Genomic DNA, 22,788 nt, shown 5'->3' on the forward strand with positions numbered 1-22,788 from the left:
GAACTGCTGAACTGGGGTCTTGTTGAAGCCTGTTTCAGGCTCCACAACAGGTAGAACGTGATCGCAGGTTGTGACGCAAAGCACGCTACAGTGGAGCACCTGTGCTGCACGTGCGAAGGGTGAGTCTAATTTCCTAATGGTGCAGCGACATGACGACCAAGATTTGAATGAGAGACAAAGGCACAAGGTAAGAACTGCTGTGAAAACGGGTTTATATCAGGGCTGTCATTTGAAGTAGGTAACGTTATTAGTGAGTTGGTTCAGGCTGGTGCAAAGGGAGAAAGGACAGCGATTCACTTTGCACCGTGGAGAAGTTTTGGAGGTTTAAACGTTTACCTTCATATGTATTTAGTTTAATTGCAGGTTTCAAATGCAATGCAAGTAAGTCTTACCAAATTTAACGTGACTGTCCGAAGGTTTTCCTTGAAATACTAGGACAACGGGGCAGCCACCAGCTTTTCCTGAATTTGATATGGCTACCCTGTTAGTATTACAAAACCGAGGTATATAAATGGTTATTTCTATGAATTGCAACACATAAAGGTCAGCTTTTTCTACACGTTTTAAATAGAGTTCACTAATAGGCAGACCTCAACGACACGCAGATTTTTTTCAAAGCATGTATCTTTAGAAATTAAATCGTATTTAGTAATATTGTATACAATTATCCCTCCCAAGTACCAGAACTTTTCATGCTAGCAGCATGCCTCACTGTTACGTCAACAATAGAGTATAACGTACTGCGTAAACCAAGGTGTTGCACGCGACACCGTCACTGTTTATGCAGTAACGCCAACTATTTTACATATTTAATGTATAATACAGACCACTAAGAGTCAGTTCATGGGATTAACTCTTTTCTGATGGAATCACTAACAACAGTACATTTATAACAGTATTTTTTAGCCATATTAAATACCATTCATTTACCCCATGTAGCTAGTCCTAAAATGCCCTATTACTGTCAGTTAAAATGTGGGGAATGTTTTCCTTAAAGTGGCAGTGCCTGAACTTCCCCTTTAATCCAATAAGATCAAAGCTGCTCCCAAAACTCACAGCCAGAAGAAAAGTGTTTAACAATGTCACAAACAAAGCTTATTTTCACAATAATAAACAGTACAGTTATACTTGCTTCTATGTCATTTTTTATAACATGACATATTAAATAAACATCAAAAATTGCATCTAGTAGGCAGCAATAAAGCTAACACAAATAATTATTCTTACAAGTAGTTAGAAATGACATGATTACTACTGTGTCACATTATAAATGGGCTAGTGTTGTCTGTAAAGACACTGCTGCAGCACAAGTGTTGAACCAACCGCCCCACCAACAGCTGCTGTGCCTCACTCCCTTTCATTCCACGTAAGCAGACAGACAGAGGGTTGCACAAATGTTTTAACCTTTCCGTTTCATTAGAACGTGTGCATCCAGCCGTGCTGGACAGCTGTAGCTTGGTTTAAACTAATAATGTTCTTTGGCATGAGTTATACCAGTCAGATCAGTTGGTGGATCAACAGAGACAGCCGCCTCTAATCCTGTTGAAGCGTTCAAACCATGCCTATCAATACTTGTTCCTCTGACAGTGAGTTTTAGCACTTAAGAAGCATCCAGAGTGAGACATTTATTATCACAATTATGATGACCCCAGTTAATATGACAAAAATTGTGCAAGACTGCTGCAGCATGCTGTCAGCAGTTCCACCTTCCTCCACTGTGAGGCTCATAAGGCCAAGGAGAGGGGAGCACACACGTTTGATCATCCCCTCTCCAGCTAGGAGTCAGTCCTTCTTTGTAGGGAGAGAACATCCCCAAGGAAGAGTGAATGGGATCCTCTAAACTTTAGTTGATAGTCAGTAGGAATATCCAGGTTCCACCTTCTCCACACTGTGCTGAGGGGTGGCCTGCAGGATGGCCTTAGCAAAAGTGAGTGGAGAGAGTGCTACCTTGCTGTGCTTCACAGTTTAATCTGAAAAGTATTACACAACAGTGGGCTAACTGCACAACCTTAAAAACTTGCTGTCGGTCCTATTGCATGCCATCAAAGTAAGTGAAGGCAGTCTTTGTGTTGTGGTACTGAAGGCAGAACGGGTATGGGTCAGTGGCAACACCCAGAGCCTCATTAGACCAATTAATCTGTGTCTATAATGTCACTTTTGGCGCTTAGCAAAAGTACAATGGGAGCAGAAGTGCCCCTGTCATTTAATACAGAACAGTTCCAACAGGTTGACACAATCTTTCATTTTAAACCATACTTTGTGCATCATTGTAATTATTACATACCAAAAATACACGGATTTGTCTGGTGGTCATTGTCTCTCTCTCTTTCATGTAATTCTATTTAAGTGAATGAAATAGTGCTTGTCTAAAAAAGGTAACCAACGCCACGCAGAGCTGTTAATGTGACAGATATGATTGTCAGGGAGAGCAGAATAATGGAGACAGAGAGACTAAGTGTGATCTCCTAGAAAGAGGTGTCTTAGCTACCAACAGTTTCCTTTCAGAATAAAGCTACAACACTCAGAGGCTGCGCATCCATGAAGATAAAATGCATAGTCATTCTGATGCAACACTGTACAGTAACACCAGCTTGTCATAGTTAAAAAAATAATTAAGTTAGCCTTGTCTTATGTTAGCGTACAGAGGTATTGCTTTAACCCTTTGCTGCCTGTTCGTCTGTATCTCCAGGAGCCCGTCCTCCCCTGGTCAGACTCTGTTACACATTACCTTTCAGAAAGATGTTATCATCCCAACCATCCCCCACATGGAGCCTGTCACTGACTGACACAGCCCACAACACAACCAATCTGCTGGACTGGCCACTACGTACAACCGCATGCCTTCTACAGTGAACTAAGTTTAAAGTGCAGTTTGGATCCCCGTGCGAAGTCCATGACAAAAGAACAGTTTGTTTTATAGTACTGGCGGCCCTCCCGGACTCATTACTGAGCTAAAGACACCCCCTTTGTGTAAGTGTGCTTTGTGTGCACATTTCCTGCCTTCCAGGTTGCAAAGGGAACTATATAAAAAATAAAAACAAAAGAAGGGGGAATTAGAGCAACATTTCACAACAGACGTGAAGAGGCTGAACTAATTAGTTAATTATCTGTACTCTACTGTGTCAGAGTGAGGATGACTGCACTGGGAGTCATTGTGTTAAAAATATCTTTATTGTGGTGGATCATGTTTGGGTAGGAGGGATCGTTTTGCCCCACTGGGCCAGCCTCGTGGGCAGCAGATGAGCCAGAGAGACTTGTGTGTGTGTACGTGTGCGTGCGTGTGTGTGTGCGCTCTGCTGAGCTGTGAGCAGAGGAGCCCCGCCAGCCTGCCTGCTCTACCCGTGTCCTGCACACACTCCAGTCCAACAGCTCGTCTCTTTTCTGTGCTCCAGATGATGCCTTGGATTTAGCCGGCCCACATGAGTGATATGAATAACACGCTGGATGAAATACACACTTCTGGAAGCCTCGGAGAGAAAGCAGAGATTTTTCAGAGTGGCAAGGGTAATGTGAGTGGCTTTCCCAGCCCAGCCCTCATCCCTTTGCGAGCTCCTTTACTAACACCAAATGCCCAGAAGATCCGGACTCCGCTCTGCAAGGGGAACAGGTATGACTCATTTTCTTTACACTCGCCATGAATGACACTAGTCTGTTTATAAGATCTAATTAAGATAGCTGCACTTAAACTAAAAGTAGTATCTCCCACTCCACACTTTACAACCTTAGCTGCCCTGCAGAAGAATAGTGCTCTCTTTGTACTTACAGAAGTGAGACACAGAGGTCTGTTTGAAAGCTGTAACGCAGACTTTGAACCTGTAAACACAATTGCCTCGGCTCGAGCGCAGCTGTCAATGAAGTGTAACGTATTATCTCAACAGAGCAGTTAAAGAGCTGGAATCAAATCAAGCACCTGTTAGTTTGTCGGAGATAATGAGTAACTCAGTAACTGCTGTGTTTACAGAGCAGTAAAGAAAACGTCTGTCAGAGAACTGAAACAGAGGCCCTCTCATCTGCAAGTGAGCTGACATCTAACTCTTCCTTACATCATTATGATAGTATATGGTACTATAGACGATCTTTCAGCACATATTAGATGAACTTTAGAAGTAAATAAATAATGTATACTGCTATAACCGCTACTATATCTTAGTGGCGAAATCAGGGGCAGCTCACATGTGTGTGTCTGCCATCTTATTGAAGCCTGATGGCGAGCGGGGTGTGTCATCTGGTAGTTGAAAGCGGTAGGGGTCCATGCATAGACAGCCTTGTGTTTCTATCATATCAGACAGTGTGTTTATCACTTGCAGTGGAGGATGAAGTACCTGAAAGCTACACTTGAGTAAAAGATATCATACCAGAAAATGACTTTGGTAGAAGTCAGCTGTTCTAATATTACTTGAGTAAAGTCTTAAAGTATGTGATCGTTTTTCTACTTAAGTATCAAAAGTATTTTTCTCATATTATTTGTACTTAAAGTAACAATCTCAAACTTTTTCATGTAAATAAATGTCTGTTCGTCACTATCCATCGGCGAATGAGGTGACACAATGGTGATTGAGCCTATGGCCCACTGATGAAAGCCTTTGCATTTGTAGTATATCATATTTTTATGGACCGTGGTTGGTCTGCCAGAGAGGGTAGGCGGAGCTAAGCGCGTTGAATACACTTTAAAAAATGCTATTTATGCACTCTGGGGCCCTTATTTACATTTAAAACACATCCTAATCATGTACAATAATCTGAGATGTGCACCTCACATTTGATGCACACCTGCAGGTATTAAACATTTATTGATTAGAGCTGGAGAAGTTAAATACAGTATATAGTATATAGTTTATGTCATACAGTCACACACATTTTACAGATACAGTTAATGAGGTGTTGTGTCTGCTGCCACCATCAGTGTTTAACCTCTTCTGTTCATTTGAAGCCGTATTTTCAGTTAAAAAATCCACAATAATTAGACCTACAAATGTCTCCCGATTGATGAAGTAACGAAGATTGTTCGGGGAAATGTATCAGATTAAAAGTACACATTTTACTCAGGGAATGTATTGAATTAAAAGTAGAAGTTAAAGTCAAAAAATCAAATACAGACACGCACATCCCCCAGTGGGTGCTGGATCCAAAACAATTAATTATATAAAAAAAACAGAATGATCCGCACAGCAGGAAGCTCCCGTAGACGGTTTTATTCAGCACAGAGTGACGTTTCGAGCCAACATGCTCTTCGTCAGTCTGAGGAGCTTCCTGGTAGATCTTTATATAATTTTTTGGTAAAAGCAGAAGTTTAAAAACCTAGAGTACAGATACTTAAGCACTGTAACGAATATTACTTCGTTACCTTACACCACTGATCACTTGCTCAATTTATACTCCCTATTCCTCAGCACGGTAAAGACAACAGCTCTCTGAGCTACAGGTTGTGAAGAAACAAAAGATCTTTGTTTGTATCAGTCTGTTTCTAAAGCAGCATTTTGCACGGACGTTTCTTACACTGTCACATAAACTGTAAATCCTGTATTTGCTTGATGCAGCATTTCACTTAATCTTCTGTACCCACGTATAATGCCATAAGCAACTGTTATTCATGTGTGCATCATTTTATACACACTTCCCTTCAGCTGGACATACTTGGCACATTTGAAAACTTTAGTATCTTCCATAGAATTTGAAATAAGATCTGACTCAGCTCTCCACATTTAATGCAGCGTCTGTGTTTGTTTTCCTTCAGGAGCAACAAAGAGGGAGAGGAGTCATTCCCTTCCCCTTTTCCTGAGCTTATCCCCTCAACCGTCTCCCCCCTTGTCTCTGAATGTTTATTACCATGGACCAAAAGTAGTGCAACTCAGGTGAGTGTTCCATTTACAGTACTTGAGGGCGTTTGTGACACAAAGAGGCATATTATTTGTAAAAAATAAGGCCTCTGTTGTAACCATTTCCATATGCCACCTCGGGCAGCGCGGTCATGCAAACTCTAATTGGAACAAGTGCCAAGAAAACAACTGCAGGACATATTTGAATTGAAATGAATTCGTATTAACATCATGTTTGGCTTGTGATTTGTCTGAAACTCGAGGGCATATGGATGGTAGAACCAGTTATGTGAGTATGTAAATTAGCAGCAGCGAGTAGATAAAAATGCTGTCAGCACACACAGTCACACTCTTAAAGGCCCAGATTTTTACCTGCATCTAGGAACGACCGAAAAACATAAAACTGTGCGCTTAATGTCTCGTACCACCTGTAGAAATGCATTGGAAATTTGATTATAACACGGTTTACCCAGGACACACTTGGCTTAGTGCCCATCAGCCACTCTTGTATGTTTGTTTTAGCAAAGGGTGTGTGATTTGTCAAGCACTGAATGTGGGGAAGTACCTGCTGGTGCTGTGAAAGCTTCACTCTTATAAAGAGGGAGAAATTATTTTAGGCGGTTTTATTTACTTATTATTTCTTTAGCAGCTGACCCAACAAGCCCCACTCCTCACAGTGGCTGATGCTGCAAGTCGAGCTTTCTAGGAAACACTGTATTAGTGTTGTGACGTTTGCGAACGATCCGATTCTTTTGAACAGCTCTTTGGTGTGAACGACGGGAACTGAGTCGGAGCCGTTCTTTTTATGCCCTTTTATGCTGAGTTACCACAGGCAGCATTTTTCAACTGCAGCTCCTCTACACGAGGTCACGTGCAGCGGAGCCATGTCATCACAACATAGTGTTGACGGTGAGCAACATTGTCAGCCTCCGCTAAGTTTGTTGTTTTTTTGACATCTCTGTCGTCACACAGAGTTGTATCAAAAATTATCGGCAAATCAATGATGTTGAATAATTGTTCCTACATTATTCTGCTGTTTCCTTTTTGACACGGGAGAATAGAGTGCAGGCACGTTCGCGAGTCCTGGAAAAAAAAGAAAGACGAACTCTCGGAAAGGAACGGAGCCATAAGATCCGGCTCCCTTTAAAGAGCTGTAATTCCCAACACTACATCGTATGTTTGTGGTTGAAACTGATAATGTATTAAAAATGTAAAGTATCCAAAAGGCCTCTTTTTTCTAACCAGCCACTGAATATTTGTCTGCTGATATCACAACTATCTTTAGCAGACAGCTGTAGCTAGCTAGCCTAGTTAGCTTCATAATAAATGCTAGTAAAACATATTACCAGGTGATATTTAACTGTTTCCAGTTGACTTGTTTAAAAACAGCAGCCCTGTTGAGGGTTCTGTATCCTTCCCAAACTAAATAAAAAGCAAGACAGACCTGCTAATGTCACCACAAATTCTTATATAGTAGCTTGATAGGATGTCTCAGGACAACTGGAGGGACTGCTTATGTCGACTTAACACAAATGTTTGATTGGATAAAAGACAAGGTCATTATATTTTTTTTAGCCAAAGGGTTAAATGAGAATTCAGTGTGACGTCACAATTTCCTGGACAACACTTTCTTGCCATTATTCCCGTCCTGTCCTTATGAATACGATATCTCAGGAACGCCAGGAGGGAAACATCTGCTAATTTGACACAGACGTCTGGATTGGACTGGCTTACTCCAGCAATGCCTGAAGGGAATTTTGTTTTAATCATATTTGGTTTCTTTTTCATTCTTTATAGTTTTGAGAGCTTCCCCTGCTCTACCTAATAATGGTCTTTTTGTTTGCCCACTAATAATGTAGTAAGTGAATGATGTGTTCCTTGGCTTTGAATGTTGCTGTTGGTATTTAAGGTAGCTAGATTAGCATGCTAACATGTATGCCTTACAATAGAGCAGACCGACACACTTTACTTACTTCCTACAGCCACACACACACACACACACACATAGCTTCAACATGTGAAGAAATTCCAAGCTTGACTAATTCGTCCTGATTGGACAATGGCTGTTAGGGGGCGGGGTTTAGTGAATGGTCAATTTCCTGTGAAATTGAAAATCATAGTCTTAAATATTTTGTATTTTTAAACCCTGTTATCTGTAGCTGATTTGTATGTTTATACATTACTCAGCCAATCCTACGCATCGAGCACGTTCATTATGTTCGAAAGCTAACTATTACGAGGCTGCTTCAAACTGCATTGGTTCCAAAAATGGATTTTGTCTATACATTTTCCAGGGCTGTTGGATTAGTCACGTTTGTCAACCACTACATATTTCCTGGATGCGGATCCCTTTACGGTTCGCTGAAGCCAATTTCAGGTTTCGCAGTATCTTTGTGGCGCGTGTGTGTGTGTGTGTGTGTGTGTGTGTGTGTGTGTGTGTGTGTGTGTGTGTATGTATAAGTGTGTGTATCTGTGAGTGCATGTATAGCAGCAGGGGGCAGCTCAAAGCAATGACTCACAGGAAACCTTGAAATTACAGAGCTCAGCAGTTACAGAGGACTTTCAGCACTATTAGACGTCTCTGTGCTCTCATGTGGATTTCATGCTGAGGAGGAAAAATACATACAGAATGTTGTTTTTTTTCTTGTGAGCTACAGTTGTACTAAGTATGGATGATTAGCATAACAGTATAAGAATAGTGCTATTTGCTCCTTTGCACGCATTGTAGTAACCCTGCTTGAGTTGCTAACACTTCAGTGTCTCCACTTGACCCCCTTTATTCTGTTGCATCCTCACTCAGCTAAAGGTTTCACATAAGAAAATTACCTTCTGCTCTCATTAGTCTATTGTGAAGACTTTGATCATGAAGGATTTGCACGGGTTTGTTATTTTCATTGATGAGTGCAGGAATAATCCTCAGGTTTCACAGTAAAGGGACAAAGTGACACCCAGATGACCTCACGCTGCAACAATGTGTCTGAGTTGTTAAAATCTTGTGTTCCTTATTTATCTCTGAGGAGGCCTGACAGCCTCTCACTCACTCTTTTCAGCACTCAGACAAAGGGAGAATGTCAGACTGACCAGCTGTTTTTGTGTCACCCTCCTCATGTCACAGGGTTACGACCTACTTTCAGTAGCACTCAAGAAACCAGTGACATCATTGTTCTAAGTCTGCAGCACTCAACTCGTCAGCCTCCCTACTGACTTTTACATACAGGAAATCTGTCCACTGAGCTTCCTAGTGTGTCTTTTCAGTAGTGATTTTCCCATCAGTTACAATTATCTGAAAATAATGATCATCTACCATGTAACGGCGAAGGAGAATGGTAGCTGCATGTGTAGTTTTGGCATCTCAAACAACTCTGAGTTTATGTTTAGTTTGCAGTTGGAAGTGAATGGCTTTGCTGAGTTCTGGCACGGCTTAAAAACTATTTTAATCACAAGAAACTGGTTTATCTTGCACCTGTAGCGCTGTAAGCCCTTTGTTTGCAGTGCCACGGTTCATTTAAAAAACAGAAGCACCAAATCATGACGTCAACATTATGTCAGTGAGAAACCTACATTTGCTTTCAGCACAGCAGCCTCTAGAAAAACCCCCATTTCTAAATGAGTACAAAGCAGAGGTGCTCCAATCCTTTCTTTCCTTCCTGATCCTGTTTCTGATACCTTGACTAGATGATTGGCAGAAAACTCTCCGATACTAGTATGATAAAAATTATTATTATATTATATTAAATTATTTAAAAGCTGCAGGCTTTGCTATTATTGTTTTATGCCCTGGCTCAGTACACTGAAGAAAACCTAACCTACAAACATGCTGGGCTCCTAGAGATAGCCTTAAAGGGGACATATCTTATAAATGCATATTCTCATATTTTGCATCGGTTTCACTTTTTGGGGTGTTTATTGTTCACAGTGAAAATGAAAGCTGCATAATTCCGTGTTTTTCCAGAACGACATGATTAAAAAGGTCGCCTCTGAAATGGGCCGTTCAGGGCAGCTGCAGGTTTCTAACCTTGCTTACGCTGAAATCGACCAATCATTCACCGTCATTCACCTCGCGCAGCCTTCTTGTACAAGCCTGTAGTCAAGTCGTTGTCAAGATTTCAACTTACCATTCTGATACCTCCTGCTGATTCTGGCTCGTACATAGAAGGCCGAATAAGCGATCCTAGAGCGGCATTGTTTTCTAGAACTTTGGAGTGACAGTGCAGCGCAGCCGCTACTCCACATGGGATCACGCACATGGCTTTGTGATCACTCCAAACATTGTCAGCCAATCATGGCTAAGGTTTAACCTTTGAATGACAAAACGGATTGTTTGTTTCAGGAGGAAGGAGAGGCTCCGAAAAATACCTAAATTAAAATATGTAAACAATTTTTAAAGATTAGGGTTTTAAAAAATTAATTGCATAGCTAAAATATGTCCCCTTTAAATGAGGCCGCTTTTGTGTGTTTTTACCAGATTTAGTCGTCTTAACTTTAAGTAAAAAATAGCCTTAAATTGTCTGATTAAAAAACACTGATTGCTGACATTTTGCTAGCTTTGGTTAGCTTTACACTCTCTACTAGCAGTGCCTTGTTCTTCCTTGCTTTGCTGCTCTAAAAACAGTAGTTATGATGATGCTAAATATATTTAAATTATTGAGAAACTTCTCTCTTTGTTGATATTTCTCATTGAGGCAGTGATCTTGTTTAAAGTGTGTCATCATGAAAGAAGTGGCTTATCTTTGTGACACAATGGCATAATAAAGAGTATTTTTTCAGGAAGTCCCATTTGCTGGCACAGCCTCCACTCTCCAGGAATACAGTGGGCAGTCATGCTTGGACTCATACCAAAAGCAGAGGCACAGAGACAGCCTGCGTCCAGACGGTGTTGAGTGTTCAGTTCGGCCATATGACTCAGAGGAAATGCCTGCCCCTGTAGAGATGTTATTTCAGATGCAGCATGTTCATCCCTCTGAGCTTCATCTCGTCTCCTACAGCACATGAAGTCCTCCGGGTCCTCCTGAGATATAAAACATTTATTCATGCTACCTTCATCTGTTTCACAATTTGTCTTAAAGCTACTTTTTGAGTAACGTGTGATGTCGTATGTTAGATATTATTGGTATTTCACAAACTTGAATAAACACGCGTCGGCAATAGTCGCTGGGAAATAACAGACATTCCTTCTGCCTAATAGACAGTATGTGTTATATATAGCAGGTCATCTGGTGTTAGACGCATGTGCAGCTCCTTTTTTTCTCTACATGGCTCGCTCTCTTACCCCGGCTGTCAGACTGTCATGTGGGGTAAAATGGTCTGAACTGAAAAAACGCACAGTCTGGCTTTAAGTCCCTGCTCCTACCTGGGCTATGAGGCAGGTTTGACATTGCTTGGCTTGAATACAGTAAATAAGCTTTCCATACTAACTAGAAGAGTCTATGCTCACACCCTTGTCCGATCTTATCAGAAGCAGACAGCGCTAAACACCGTGTGAATACACCTAAAACTGCCAACATATTTGGATTTTGTCATGCAAGCATTTGGTAGTGCAAGACAAAATGTATCCCCTACCTAACTGAAGGTTAAAGTTATAATCTCCAAGTTCTCAGTTTCGTTGTATTTGGCGACACCTTATGGTGATAAAAGGCAATTGCAGGAGCAAACATCCCGGATAAGGTTAGCTCCCTTTGTTACGGTTGTAACTCTTGGTTTTCCTCGCTGACGGTCGCTTTCCTTTTTAGACTGTTTGCCTTCATCTGAGTGTCGAATTTGTTTTTTTTTCTTTTTTCACTTATTTTTGAAGTTAAGTTTGAAGTTTGTTTGTTCAGCCATAGTAGATTACTGTTTACTCGCAACACTTGCAGACCAACCACTGCTGGGTGATGTAGAACACGTCACTAACTGGGCGCTGCGTGTGATTTTTTTTTACCGCGAATGTCGCCACAGACACCCAGTCCATAATAACACCATATACTGTAAATGCAAAGGCTTTGATCAGTGGGCCATAGGCTCAATCACCTTGTGTTACCTCATTTGGCGATAGATAGTGACTTAACAGACATTTATTTACTTGAATTTTCAAGATTTTACCTTTTTTAAATATAATTTAGAGTTACTTTCTTGACTATTCCCATTTTTTTGCCACTTTATACTGCGTCTACAGTTGGATTCTCAACACCTGTGTAGGTAACAGTGGATCCGTTTCAGGGCTGCATCATTGTAATGCTGTAAACTTACCATAACATAAACCATAAACACCCTCTCTGATTCCCATCTTTGGATGTTTTGTCAGTTTTGTGGGTACGTTTTTTTTAACTGGCTTTGGTGTGTTTACTGTGTGTGTGGACAATGGTTACTGTTGTTTTACAGTTTAGGAATAATTTTGTACCTGCCTCAAAGCTAATTGGTTATGAAATGATAAACAAAAGCAAAGGACTAAAGTTCCACCAGAATATCCCAAAGTTTTAGCCTTGTCTCTGCTGTGTGGCTGGTCGCTCATTCCCTGAGAGGAGGCCATGTCAAATAGCTCAAGGAACTAAAATCTTAAGTAGATAACCTGCAACATGATCAGCTGCATCCTTGTTCTGCGGGATATATGATTTACTATGTTTGGCTGTGTTAGATAAGGATTCTGTGAACCCTCCTTCCAAGAGGTGGCTATACAGTACACACCTGCATACACTGTATGCACCGCTGCACCTTTGACGGAGCCTGCAAGAGGTCTCGATTGAATCAACCACGGTCAAGGACAACGTGTCTGGAGCGGGCTTTGTTATGGGAGTTGTGGAGACTCTGTTATCACCCCTGCTCCATTAATTCCAATTCATTTTAGCCGTGCGATAACTAGCAGCGTCTGCTTGTCTGTGCTCTCACAAGTCAGTGCGCTGTGTTTCCAGATAAACATGAAGCCTGTTGTGGGAGGTTCTTCTTTTCCTGTCTGTTCTCAGGAGTTGAAAGAGAGGACAGTGATTGGTGCCAAACTTAACATTCAGCGCTGTGAGATAAAATGTAATCACATAAACTGTAGATAAAAGTAAAATAGACCCGTGCACGATTTAAGATAAATCACAGTTAACCTGATACACAAGACAGTAGTAGCATAGCAGTGCTGTATGAGTTTGTATGTGTGTGGTCTTCATCTCTTGTGGTCTGCTTCTTCTGTTTCTTCCTTGTAAATGCATTAATAGCTTTATTGAAATGGCATCTGCCCTCCACAGCATCTGGTATCTTTGTGCAAGCCCTTGTTCATACTTGTGCCGACAGTAATGTCTGGAAAGAATACTCGAGTATAGTTTCATGTCGAACCAATAGAAAATTAAACTCCTTGTTATATGTTAACTACAGGCAAAGTTCTATAAAGTATTTTCAACCTAAATACAGCTCTAAAACGTTGATTTATATGTAATTGATTGTGATTTGTAATACTTGAACGGTGCAGACTGAGGCTTGAGAATGGGCGTGTCCTGTAAAGATGGCACACTCACGTTCACAAGGCCCCTTTGTCTATTCTTACAGTGAAACAGATGTGGGTTGTGAATCGTGGCTCTGGGAGTAAGGACTATTTTAGACCTCCAATTCTCTCTTTGTGTCCCTCTCCTAAAGGGCGTAAATAGCATGACTAAATTAAGATACAGTAGAGCTAAAGCATTATTTGAATACTGACACAATCTTGCTCTATATCCAGAACATTGGTAACCACTATATCTTGTTTTTAACACATACAGTGTACAAAACCTGCAGGAGAATAAATGTAAGAACTAGTTAAGCTTGATGATGGGCTTTTTCCAAGTTACTATCTAACTATCCAAGTCTTTGTGCACCTTATCTATATAAAAGAATGTTCATTCTATTTTTACTATTCCAATTAAAATGGTGCTTTTATTATGAAACTGCAAAAGTAGACTACACAAGACGTACTGTTGTGTATGTGAAAGTTAAGACACTCCTGCTGGGAGGGAGGGACAAAATATCGCTATGGCAATAGATCGTCGTCCTGACTCGTGCATTACAATTATGGCTATTTTAATTTACCTTATAAAAATCCTCCCAAGGCATCTCCTCCTTTAAAAATTCCTGAATCTGCGTAGTCCCCGCCCACTATTCGTAAAATTCTTCATAAAAAACATGCAGCTGAAAACAAATGCGTCTCTGCCATCGTTTAGTGGCAACTTGTTGAAACTTAGCTAGCTTGAAATGTAATTAGCAGTAGTAACGTTAACGTTAGTAGGCAGTAGTAGACAGCTGGCTCGCGCATCACCAAAGTGGTTGCCATAGGTTACACATAATGATATGAATCAGAATCAGAACTGGTGTTTATTGCCAAGTAGGTTTACCTACAAGGAATTTGTTTTGGTGATTTTGGCGCAGAACAATTAACACAGTACTAGAATAAAATTAAGTAAAAGACTTAAATAGAATAAGATTAAAAATAGGAATAAGAATAAAAGTATAAAAAGCAATACGTATAATACAAATAGTACAAAATATGTACAACAAAATTGTATTAACAAAACAACACGCACCAACACACCGAGGCTGCCATCCGCCACGCCATAATCTAATAATATGCAAAGCGTCAGTCTGTCCATTAGCAGGATTGGCTCCTTAGGTTTGTGACATCACAAACCCTGCCAATCTGAAAACGTGTTGTTCAGCCTGTCCTTGGTACACTGCAGTTTAAAAGCAGACAGGCCCAGCCATGGAGATGACTGCTTATGTTGTCCCTGATATGTCTTGTAGCACATGAACAACACCACATGGAGACGTTTACATTGGAGGGTCTTTAACAGATTTCTCTGCGATTATGAATCACCTCATCTCTCTTAATTGGCCGAAGAAGAAGTTCAGAGCAGGATAAAAGAAGAAAAAGATAGCAGCAAGTTAAGAGATGCACCAGCCACTTTAAAATCCAAAGAACTGATTTGTTTTTACACTTGTTCTTTAATTAGTGTAAATTTAATCTACGGACTAAAAACACGTACGTTGTTTCATCTCAGCTTGTGTCAAATTCTGTGAAACTGACACCAGATTGCGGTGAATAAATATGTGAATCCTGCACTTTACCTTTTTTGGGGCATTTTGTGTTCTTCAGTTAATCAGATATTGTGATGAATCATTACATGATTGTCTGTATCGTGATATTATCAAGGCCATGTATTGCTAACGTGAGTTATCCTGCGATTCCCACCCCTACTGCTACTACCACTTCTGTTTTTAGACATGTAACATTAGTGAAATTTATAGAATGAATACATGCAAAAAGTAATACAAAATATATGAATTATCTAAGGCCTCAATGTGGTTATAAGACTACATTTCTTGATGTAGTATGCCCTTCAGTTTTAATTATCCAATTTATCCAATAAAATACATCAAATTTACAACATTACCACAGAACTGTAATGAACAAGCAAATGAATGTTTGACTAGTGGAGTGTTTTATATGTTGGCGACTAAAAATAGCTGTGTAGTGTCTATCTACAATGTAAGCAAACACAATCGGATTCTTGTTCTTTCTGGGAAGTCTTTATCTCCTGTGGTTTTTTTACACTTTTACTCAGCAAAGTTGATTCCAAGTATTCGAGCGTTCTCAGGCCTTGTATATTGTAATTCTGTCCACCATGAGAAAATCTTTTTTTTGTTCAGTGTTGTTTTGTTGCATTGGCGTTCTAAAGAGAGAGAAAAGGAAAAAAAGCGTCTTCTCTCCCAAGGACACAGGAGGAGTTTGAGCTGCAGGGAGGCTACGTGAGTTTCTCACACTATCATTGTGAAGGAAGTCACTGTAACAGTTTTCACACTTATCGCTTCTAAAAGAGTTACAGAGACATTTTTTGTTTTATACAAAATTATATGGTCTTGTAATTGAACGTGTACAATTTCTTTATGTGTAGTTTCTATGTTTGGACATCTTTCATGTAGTTAATTGTGCACTTAATGCAGAAGCATGAATTTCCATGCGAGAAGAGTCACCTTGCCGGCCATCACACCACTCTGTCTGCAGAAGCGGGTAGGAAACTTCTATTGATCTCCTCGGTACTATCTCTAAACATCTGTATATATATATATATAATTTTTGTTATTTATTTCGTACAACTGAAGCGCTTCCTTCTGTTCATGTTTACTGATCATTCTGAATTATTAGATGCCACTGGATAAGATCCAACCTCATGTGAGCACTTTTTTGAAGGCGTGCTTTTACAATTACAGTCATACTAATCATGAATTCACTGGATTGTTAACCAAGAATTCTGGACTTGGGTGGAAAATATGTCACCTTCTTGTGAACAATTTGTACATAGAATGAGATGGAAAAAATGGAGTTCTAAAGGGGCACAATTATAATGTCTGTAAGTATGCTACATATTTTATATCAGCTGGAGATCTCAAGTGTCTTTTCCATCACATCTCTCAGTGAAACGTGCAAATCCAAACCCAACAAACTCAGCAGAATATAGATTAGAATTTCATTACAATGTTAATAAGACAGCAGCATCTTAATACTCTTGCTTATAGGCTCCACCCTCACTTACAGAGCCCTACACGGTCAGGCCCCAGAATATTTGGCAGAACTCATCAGCCCGTTCTCTAAGGTCCAACACACTTCACCTGCTGTCCGTTCCTACGACACGCCTTAAGACTCGTGGTGCTTTTTGAGGCCGTAGCTCCAAGCCTCTGGGACGCCCTGCCTGTAGCTTTACGTTCAACTGATTCTGTTGAGTCCTTTGTGCAGGCGTTCGCATAACCATGTTTCACTCAGTCTTTGGTGAATGTTCTGTGTACTTAATTGTGCTGCTTATTGTAGCTTGTTATCATGTCGTGTGTATGGCATGATTTTTGTGGCTCTTCATCATTAAAATGTGTGTAGCTTGCAATAAGTGGTGCAACTGTAAAGTCTTATATGACGCTGTGACTGTTTTTCAGCATTGTTACAGTGAGGAGCAGGGAGGACGTTCCTCTGGTTGCAGAGATAGACGCGGCTGGAGGCCACCTCCTCACCAGCGCTCGGCGATAGAGCTGCAGCTGTGGGAGTGCAGTTCAAGGTTAAACCGGAGCAGTCTAATTGGCAAAATGGCTCACACTGTCCTGTCCTTGAGATAAGAAGGTCTAATAGAGAGGTTTATGTTCAACAGCGCCGCATGTAGTGAAACATGCTCGGTGTCTGGATTTACTCCGCCTTGTCGAGAGTAAATCCAGACTTTTTTTCTCTCTCTCTTTTTAGTGAAAGGCTTTTGTAACACAGTGAATTATGTTCTGTAGCGCTGCCTCCTGCTTTACCCCTCACCTCTGAGATTGATTGTTATGCCATTTCTTTGTTAATGTACCGTTTATACATCTAAAAATTCACATGCAACCAAAACAAGGCATATTTTGAGCTGCTCTTTTGCCCTCTGTGACGAACAATAATCTGAAAGAGGAGGAACATTCCAGGCGACATACTTTAGGTTTTTGATGTTGCAACATAAAAGGTGCACTTGACTGACATGACGTAGGCAGATATGAATGCCTTTCAGGTGAAAGCATGTGTACATTGGATCAGGGTTACTGTCTGATGAATGCAGCTCTCTGTTCGCTGATAAGGACACCAGGCGTTTACGCAGCATGCTACCTTGTCTGGCCATTCATTAGAAACTTTCAACCAATGATTAATAGAAACTTCTTCTCACTGTTTAAGGTTAAAAAAAATGGTGCGTAATGATACAATTATTTGTTAGTAGAAGTCAAACAGTCTGCTATTATAATAACTACACCTAGTTGTTATAATTTTGAGCCTTCTTTATTTAGAGAGAGGACAGTGAGGAGAGTTGGAAACGAGAGAGTGGGGATGACACGCAGCAAAGGGCCAAGGGTGGGAGTCAAAGAGAGTGGCCTCTGTATATAGGATGCTCGATTAAACCACTGAGCTAAACCGGCACCCCAGAATATTCATCTTTATGGTTGAAAAAAAGACATAAAAATGGTGCATTTCTGCATGATGCAGATTTTGCACGTCATAATTGTGCAAATGTAACAAAACCGTACTACTGTAAACATGGTGACAGACTGCCCTGCTTGTGTTGCTCTAATGCCCACCTTCTCCAGCAGCAGAAAGTTCATGCTCAAAGGCTCACCAAAAACATCTTAAGATGTTTGTTTTGCAGCTGTTGTCACAAGAAGCACTCAGCCATGAGGCTGTGACTGGTGAGGAGGAACAGCTTGTTTGCACAGAGGTTTTATTTCAGCTGCTGAACTCAGCAGCTCCTTCAGAGTTCTTTTTTATTTGATTAATTTTATAAAGAAAACTTCAACATGTCATAACACAATTTTCCCAATCTCTTTCTCTTAATAAATAATCACATAATGGTTGTTGTTTGCAGAGTTAAGAGGCTGATTCATGGAATTGCATGGTTCAGAAACGAATTAACTTCATCCATTCATTCTCTGTGTATGTATTCTCGACATACAAACAGATATTTGCAGGACAGTACATCTTTAAAGCTAATGCACCAGAAAGGTTTCCTCATCCTCCATCAAACCCTCCCTGCTCCTGGTGAAATGTGATGCCTGGATGATTTGATTTGGCGAGCTCTCAGAGAGAGACTTCCTCGCAGCAGCTTCACTGAAGCCCGGGCTCGATGCAGTTATTAACAGCAGCGCAGCAGATACACACCTTTTTAATTACTACGTTTTATTCATTTTAAATAAATACGCTTGTGCAATTTTGTGTGGAATCCTTAGCTTTGTCTCTGATTTTCTTCTAAAGGATAAAATATAATTAAATTGCCGTACAATGATGCAATTATAAGTATATTAAAACATTGGCTGCCGGGGTAATCTGTTTAACGCAGGCCCTCGTCTTTGTTAGACATCCACAAACAGAGATATTTGTCTTGTCAGGCTCCAGGCGGGCTGATTAAACACTAAATGGTTTACACTGAGAGGTGATGTCATAGCTGCAGACTCCCATTTGCTGATGGCTCCTCGAGGGCTCAAACCTCTGCCGTCCTGGAGAGCGATGACCACAAAAGGAGTCAGGCTGCCCGGGTTAAAACTACAAATAGAACTCAATGAGAGAAAAGAGACACCTGCCTCTGTAAACTTTAGACTAGCATTACATTTAAGCAGCACCTTTGTAATTGCTCTGTGGGCTGTTGCAGGGCATTATGCTCAGAGCTCTGCTTGTGGGTGTGTGAGCGTGAAGCAAGAGAGGGTTGGAACTCTATCTCTCTCGCTCTCTCTGTCAACCCTTACTAGTGCTGTGTTGAAACTGATGCGGAAATGTTAATAGTTTTGGCTCAGTAAGATTGCCTTGGTGTAAAAGATGTTTGTTCAGACTTGTTAAATTACCATCAGTAAAAGAGTGCACGCCTGCAACGGGTTGATCTTTGACTTCTTGACACTCAGTGGTGGAGAAAGGCGGCAGGAGATTTGGTATCAGCCCCAGCGATACAGATATGTGGAGCCACGACAGCGCTGCGCTAAGAGGCAGTTTTGTCTAATTGCCTCCTTTCAGCTCCGCTGCAGCGCCGAGCAAAGAGAGAGAGAGAGACGCTCGCTGCTTCCAGGCTGACTCTCGCTGTGCTGTCTGATGCCTGTTTTTATGTGTCTTACAAAAAGCTCTCTTTTGCAATGCTGTGTGCTCAGCCGTGCATCGGCTACAGAGCTTGCTCTAACTCAGAGCTGCTTTTGGCTCTGAGCAGGCGGGTAAGTTCTACTTTGAGATTAATTTAAGCATTTGATTTCTCAATGTTGTGTTGCAAGATCACACAAGCTTAAATCTTTACATCCTGGAACACATTGTTTTCTACGTTTACAACAACTTTTCTGTGAAAAAAAAATCCCTGCATTAGAGAAGGAGGGCTGCCTAACTCGTCTATGTGGGTCAAACTGAATCATTTGTCTGATATCTCTTAATTCTGTTTAGTGCATCACTTCAAGCCAAAAACAACACTCTACTTGTCAACAGTTTTCCATCCTGACTAAAGTTTAACGTGGTTTATTCTGTTGCAGGTAATCAAAGTTTATAATGAAGATAACACCAGCAGAGCTGTGGAGGTTCCCAGTGACATCACCGCGCGGGACATATGCCAGCTGTTCGTCTTGAAGAACCACTGCATCGATGACCACAGCTGGACTCTCTTTGAGCACCTCTCCCATCTGGGAATAGGTACGATGTTTTTATTCACCTTTGTAAGAGACTGAAAAAAACCTATGATCAATACCCTACTCATATTTTTGAACATGACATTATAACCCAAAATACTCTCTTATGATTGTTATTGTCATGTTTCTTTTGGTCTCAGTTCTGGCAGCGTTAGCCTTAATTTATTGGCAGTTAACTAAAGCTAAATAATGTTTAAACATAATGTTTCAGCTTTATAGCCTAGTTTTACACCCCTGAATCATTACACACATTTCAACTGGAAGTAGTTATCACTTCATGTTATGATAAAATAAACAGTAACAAGAAAACTAGACGGCCTTCTGAATCAAGAACAAAAAAAATCATGTGACATTTCTTAGAGAGTCAGATAATGTTTGCAGGCAATTTGGGTCGAGCGTAAATTTGAAAGCAAATTAATTTTGACATGTTTATAGTGTGTACTGTTTCAGTCATGTGATGTTATGTTGTTAGTCCAATGGGCGAGGTCTGCTTGGTTTGATGGGAGGAGTGGCGGTGTGTGGTGTGATAATGAAATGTGTAGATACATGTGTGAGAGGAGCAGAGCACTGTCTTCACTGTGACACGAACACTGCACGGAGATTTAGCAGCTGCATTTTCACACTAAATACATCCATGTCCTGCTTTTTAATCAGAACTGCATATCATTGCCATCAAATGAAAATCATGTACAGTAATGTTTGATTTTTCCTTCTAAAAAAACACATACGTTCCAACTATTTAAATATCTATGTTTGTGCGAGTGCAGGGCAAACCAATACAACGTGAGATAAACTTACTTGCAAAGATATATTGATTCAAGCATAAACGTGCCTTTTAAAAGATCAACCACGTTGCAAAATAAACTAATAAAATAATTAGGTTACGGTAGAGCGGACAGTCAACGCTCTGAGCGAGCTGTGCTGTGACAGGTATATTTATTTAAACATAATCATGCCTTTTAAAAGATCAACATTGGCTTCTTACGCCTTGCAATATAAACAAATAAAAGAAGTAGGTTTCGGTAGGCTCATTACCACACGCCAGTGGAGTATCTCTTTTCTGCTGCGTCACCGTCTGACGTCACAAACGCGCCGGAGACAGGGTTAGTAAACAGCGAAGATGTTACGGTGGTTAGGTCTTTATTGTATCTATCACTTATTCAGTCTGTTTATTAAACTCAGCGCAACAAATTTGGAACGATGTTTGAGCGCTGCTCGGACGGAGAGGGGCGGAATTTGTAGCTGAGATGACAAGGAGTCGCAGAAGTTACAGACGGAGCATAGCATTACATCGCAGAGAGGGCGGAGATTAGCATGTTGACACGGGTTTTGTGTTCCCATCAATGCAGATCGGAGCCAAGGCGAGAATTACCCGGGTCTACTGCAGAGTCATTTGACCCGGATCTGAATGCCTCTGTAGCATTTCCCACTAAGCAAAAAAGCCGGGTGTTAGTGGGTGTTAGCAGGTTTTTTGACCAGTGGGAAAACGGCTCAAGAACGCGCAAGAGCTTGCAAGACAGCTGCGGCGAATCGAATATTATATTCAATAATCGAATATCCGTTTTTTGTTTACAATTTGGTTATATATTCAAATTTAAAATATTAGTTGACAGTCCTAAAATGAAGTAAGGTATATGTGGTTGATAATGTGTGTGTGTTTGTGTTGGAGTTGGTGATATTTATCCGTGTGTGATCATTTTATATAACTAAATAATGTCAAAATGTCATAAAGCTCCAGACTCTTTTTTTTTTAATTAAGTAAAATTGAAATATACAGTGTTTACAGTAACGTAGACTGCAGTTTGTTTTTTTACACACAACCATCAGAGTTCATGCATAAAGGCCACATTGGTAAGTTCTTTTTAAACCCCCTACAAAGCAGCGCGTGTCATTGTTCACAATGATTTTCTCAGAAATGTAAATCACTTGTTACTTCAGTGTTCGACACCTGGCACAGCCGTTGGAACAGAAACAGTTTTTCATTAATTCAACAATCACTTTAAGGTCATGGAAATAATTAATGTTTATGTTGTACTGCTTGACTTGACAGCCACGCTCTCATCCAGGTTACACATTGATGTGAGGTTAATAATCAAACTCTGTGCCTCGAAGGAAAGCAGCATAACTCCAGTGAGGAAATCTTCTGCAGGAATGATTGCATTGAGACTTTAAGGACATTCAGACTGCTACGTGGTGTAAATCTTTTATCCACTGATCTTCTCTCCTTCTTGTCTCACTAGAGAGAACCATTGAAGACCATGAGTCTGTTATGGAGGTGCTGTCAGGCTGGGGAATGGACACAGACTGCCGGCTGTACTTCAGGAAGAACTTTGCTAAATATGAATTCTTCAGGAAACCCCTGGTGAGATTAAATTATACTCCATGCATTTATTTAATACACACCATTCAGCACACTGAACAATTTAAAGATTATAACTTTACTTTTGTTTTTAATTGACAGGACTTTTTCCCAGATCACATGGTCTCCATATCCAGTGAAGCCAACGGGCTGGTGGATCACTCTCAGCTTATACAGGTATTACGTTTTTTTCCCCTCTCCTTGTACTTGAGTGCCAATTGTAAGGCTGTAAACTTCTGTCTAAATGTGTAAATAAAGAATCGAGTGCACACACCCACCATTGGACAAATATTTCTCCACCCAACGCAGACCTTTCTCAACTCCAGCACATGTCCAGAGATACACGGACACCTCCATGCCAAAGAGCAAAGCAGGAAGTCATGGAAGAAGTTTTACTTTGTGCTGCGCAGGTCGGGGCTTTATTTCTCCAATAAGGGAACTTCCAAGGTCAGTAAAGCGAAATACTTAACATTACAACATGGCTGT

General features: G+C 40.6%; 1 protein-coding gene across 3 annotated transcripts in view; it reads left to right on the forward strand.

The window, feature by feature from the left end:
• The first annotated feature begins 67 nt into the window (after positions 1–67).
• Positions 68–22,788, forward strand: part of grb14 (growth factor receptor-bound protein 14) — a 31,051-nt gene continuing 8,330 nt past the window's right edge. The window contains exons 1-7 of one of the 3 annotated variants that reach the window (XM_069662906.1): positions 68–119; positions 3,393–3,607; positions 5,735–5,852; positions 19,791–19,947; positions 22,184–22,305; positions 22,405–22,479; positions 22,612–22,749. In XM_069662906.1, coding sequence (XP_069519007.1) covers positions 3,420–3,607; positions 5,735–5,852; positions 19,791–19,947; positions 22,184–22,305; positions 22,405–22,479; positions 22,612–22,749 — 798 coding nt within the window. In that variant the 5' untranslated portion in view covers positions 68–119; positions 3,393–3,419. Of the gene's footprint in view, positions 120–3,382; positions 3,608–5,734; positions 5,853–19,048; positions 19,485–19,790; positions 19,948–22,183; positions 22,306–22,404; positions 22,480–22,611; positions 22,750–22,788 lie in introns of those variants that run through there. The other 2 variants (XM_069662907.1, XM_069662909.1) reach the window with 2 other exon arrangements.

Source organism: Semicossyphus pulcher, unplaced genomic scaffold (assembly GCF_022749685.1).
Source record: "Semicossyphus pulcher isolate SPU_LCO1_2020_fin unplaced genomic scaffold, fSemPul1.0.p SCAF_15, whole genome shotgun sequence".
NCBI lineage: Eukaryota > Metazoa > Chordata > Actinopteri > Labriformes > Labridae > Semicossyphus > Semicossyphus pulcher.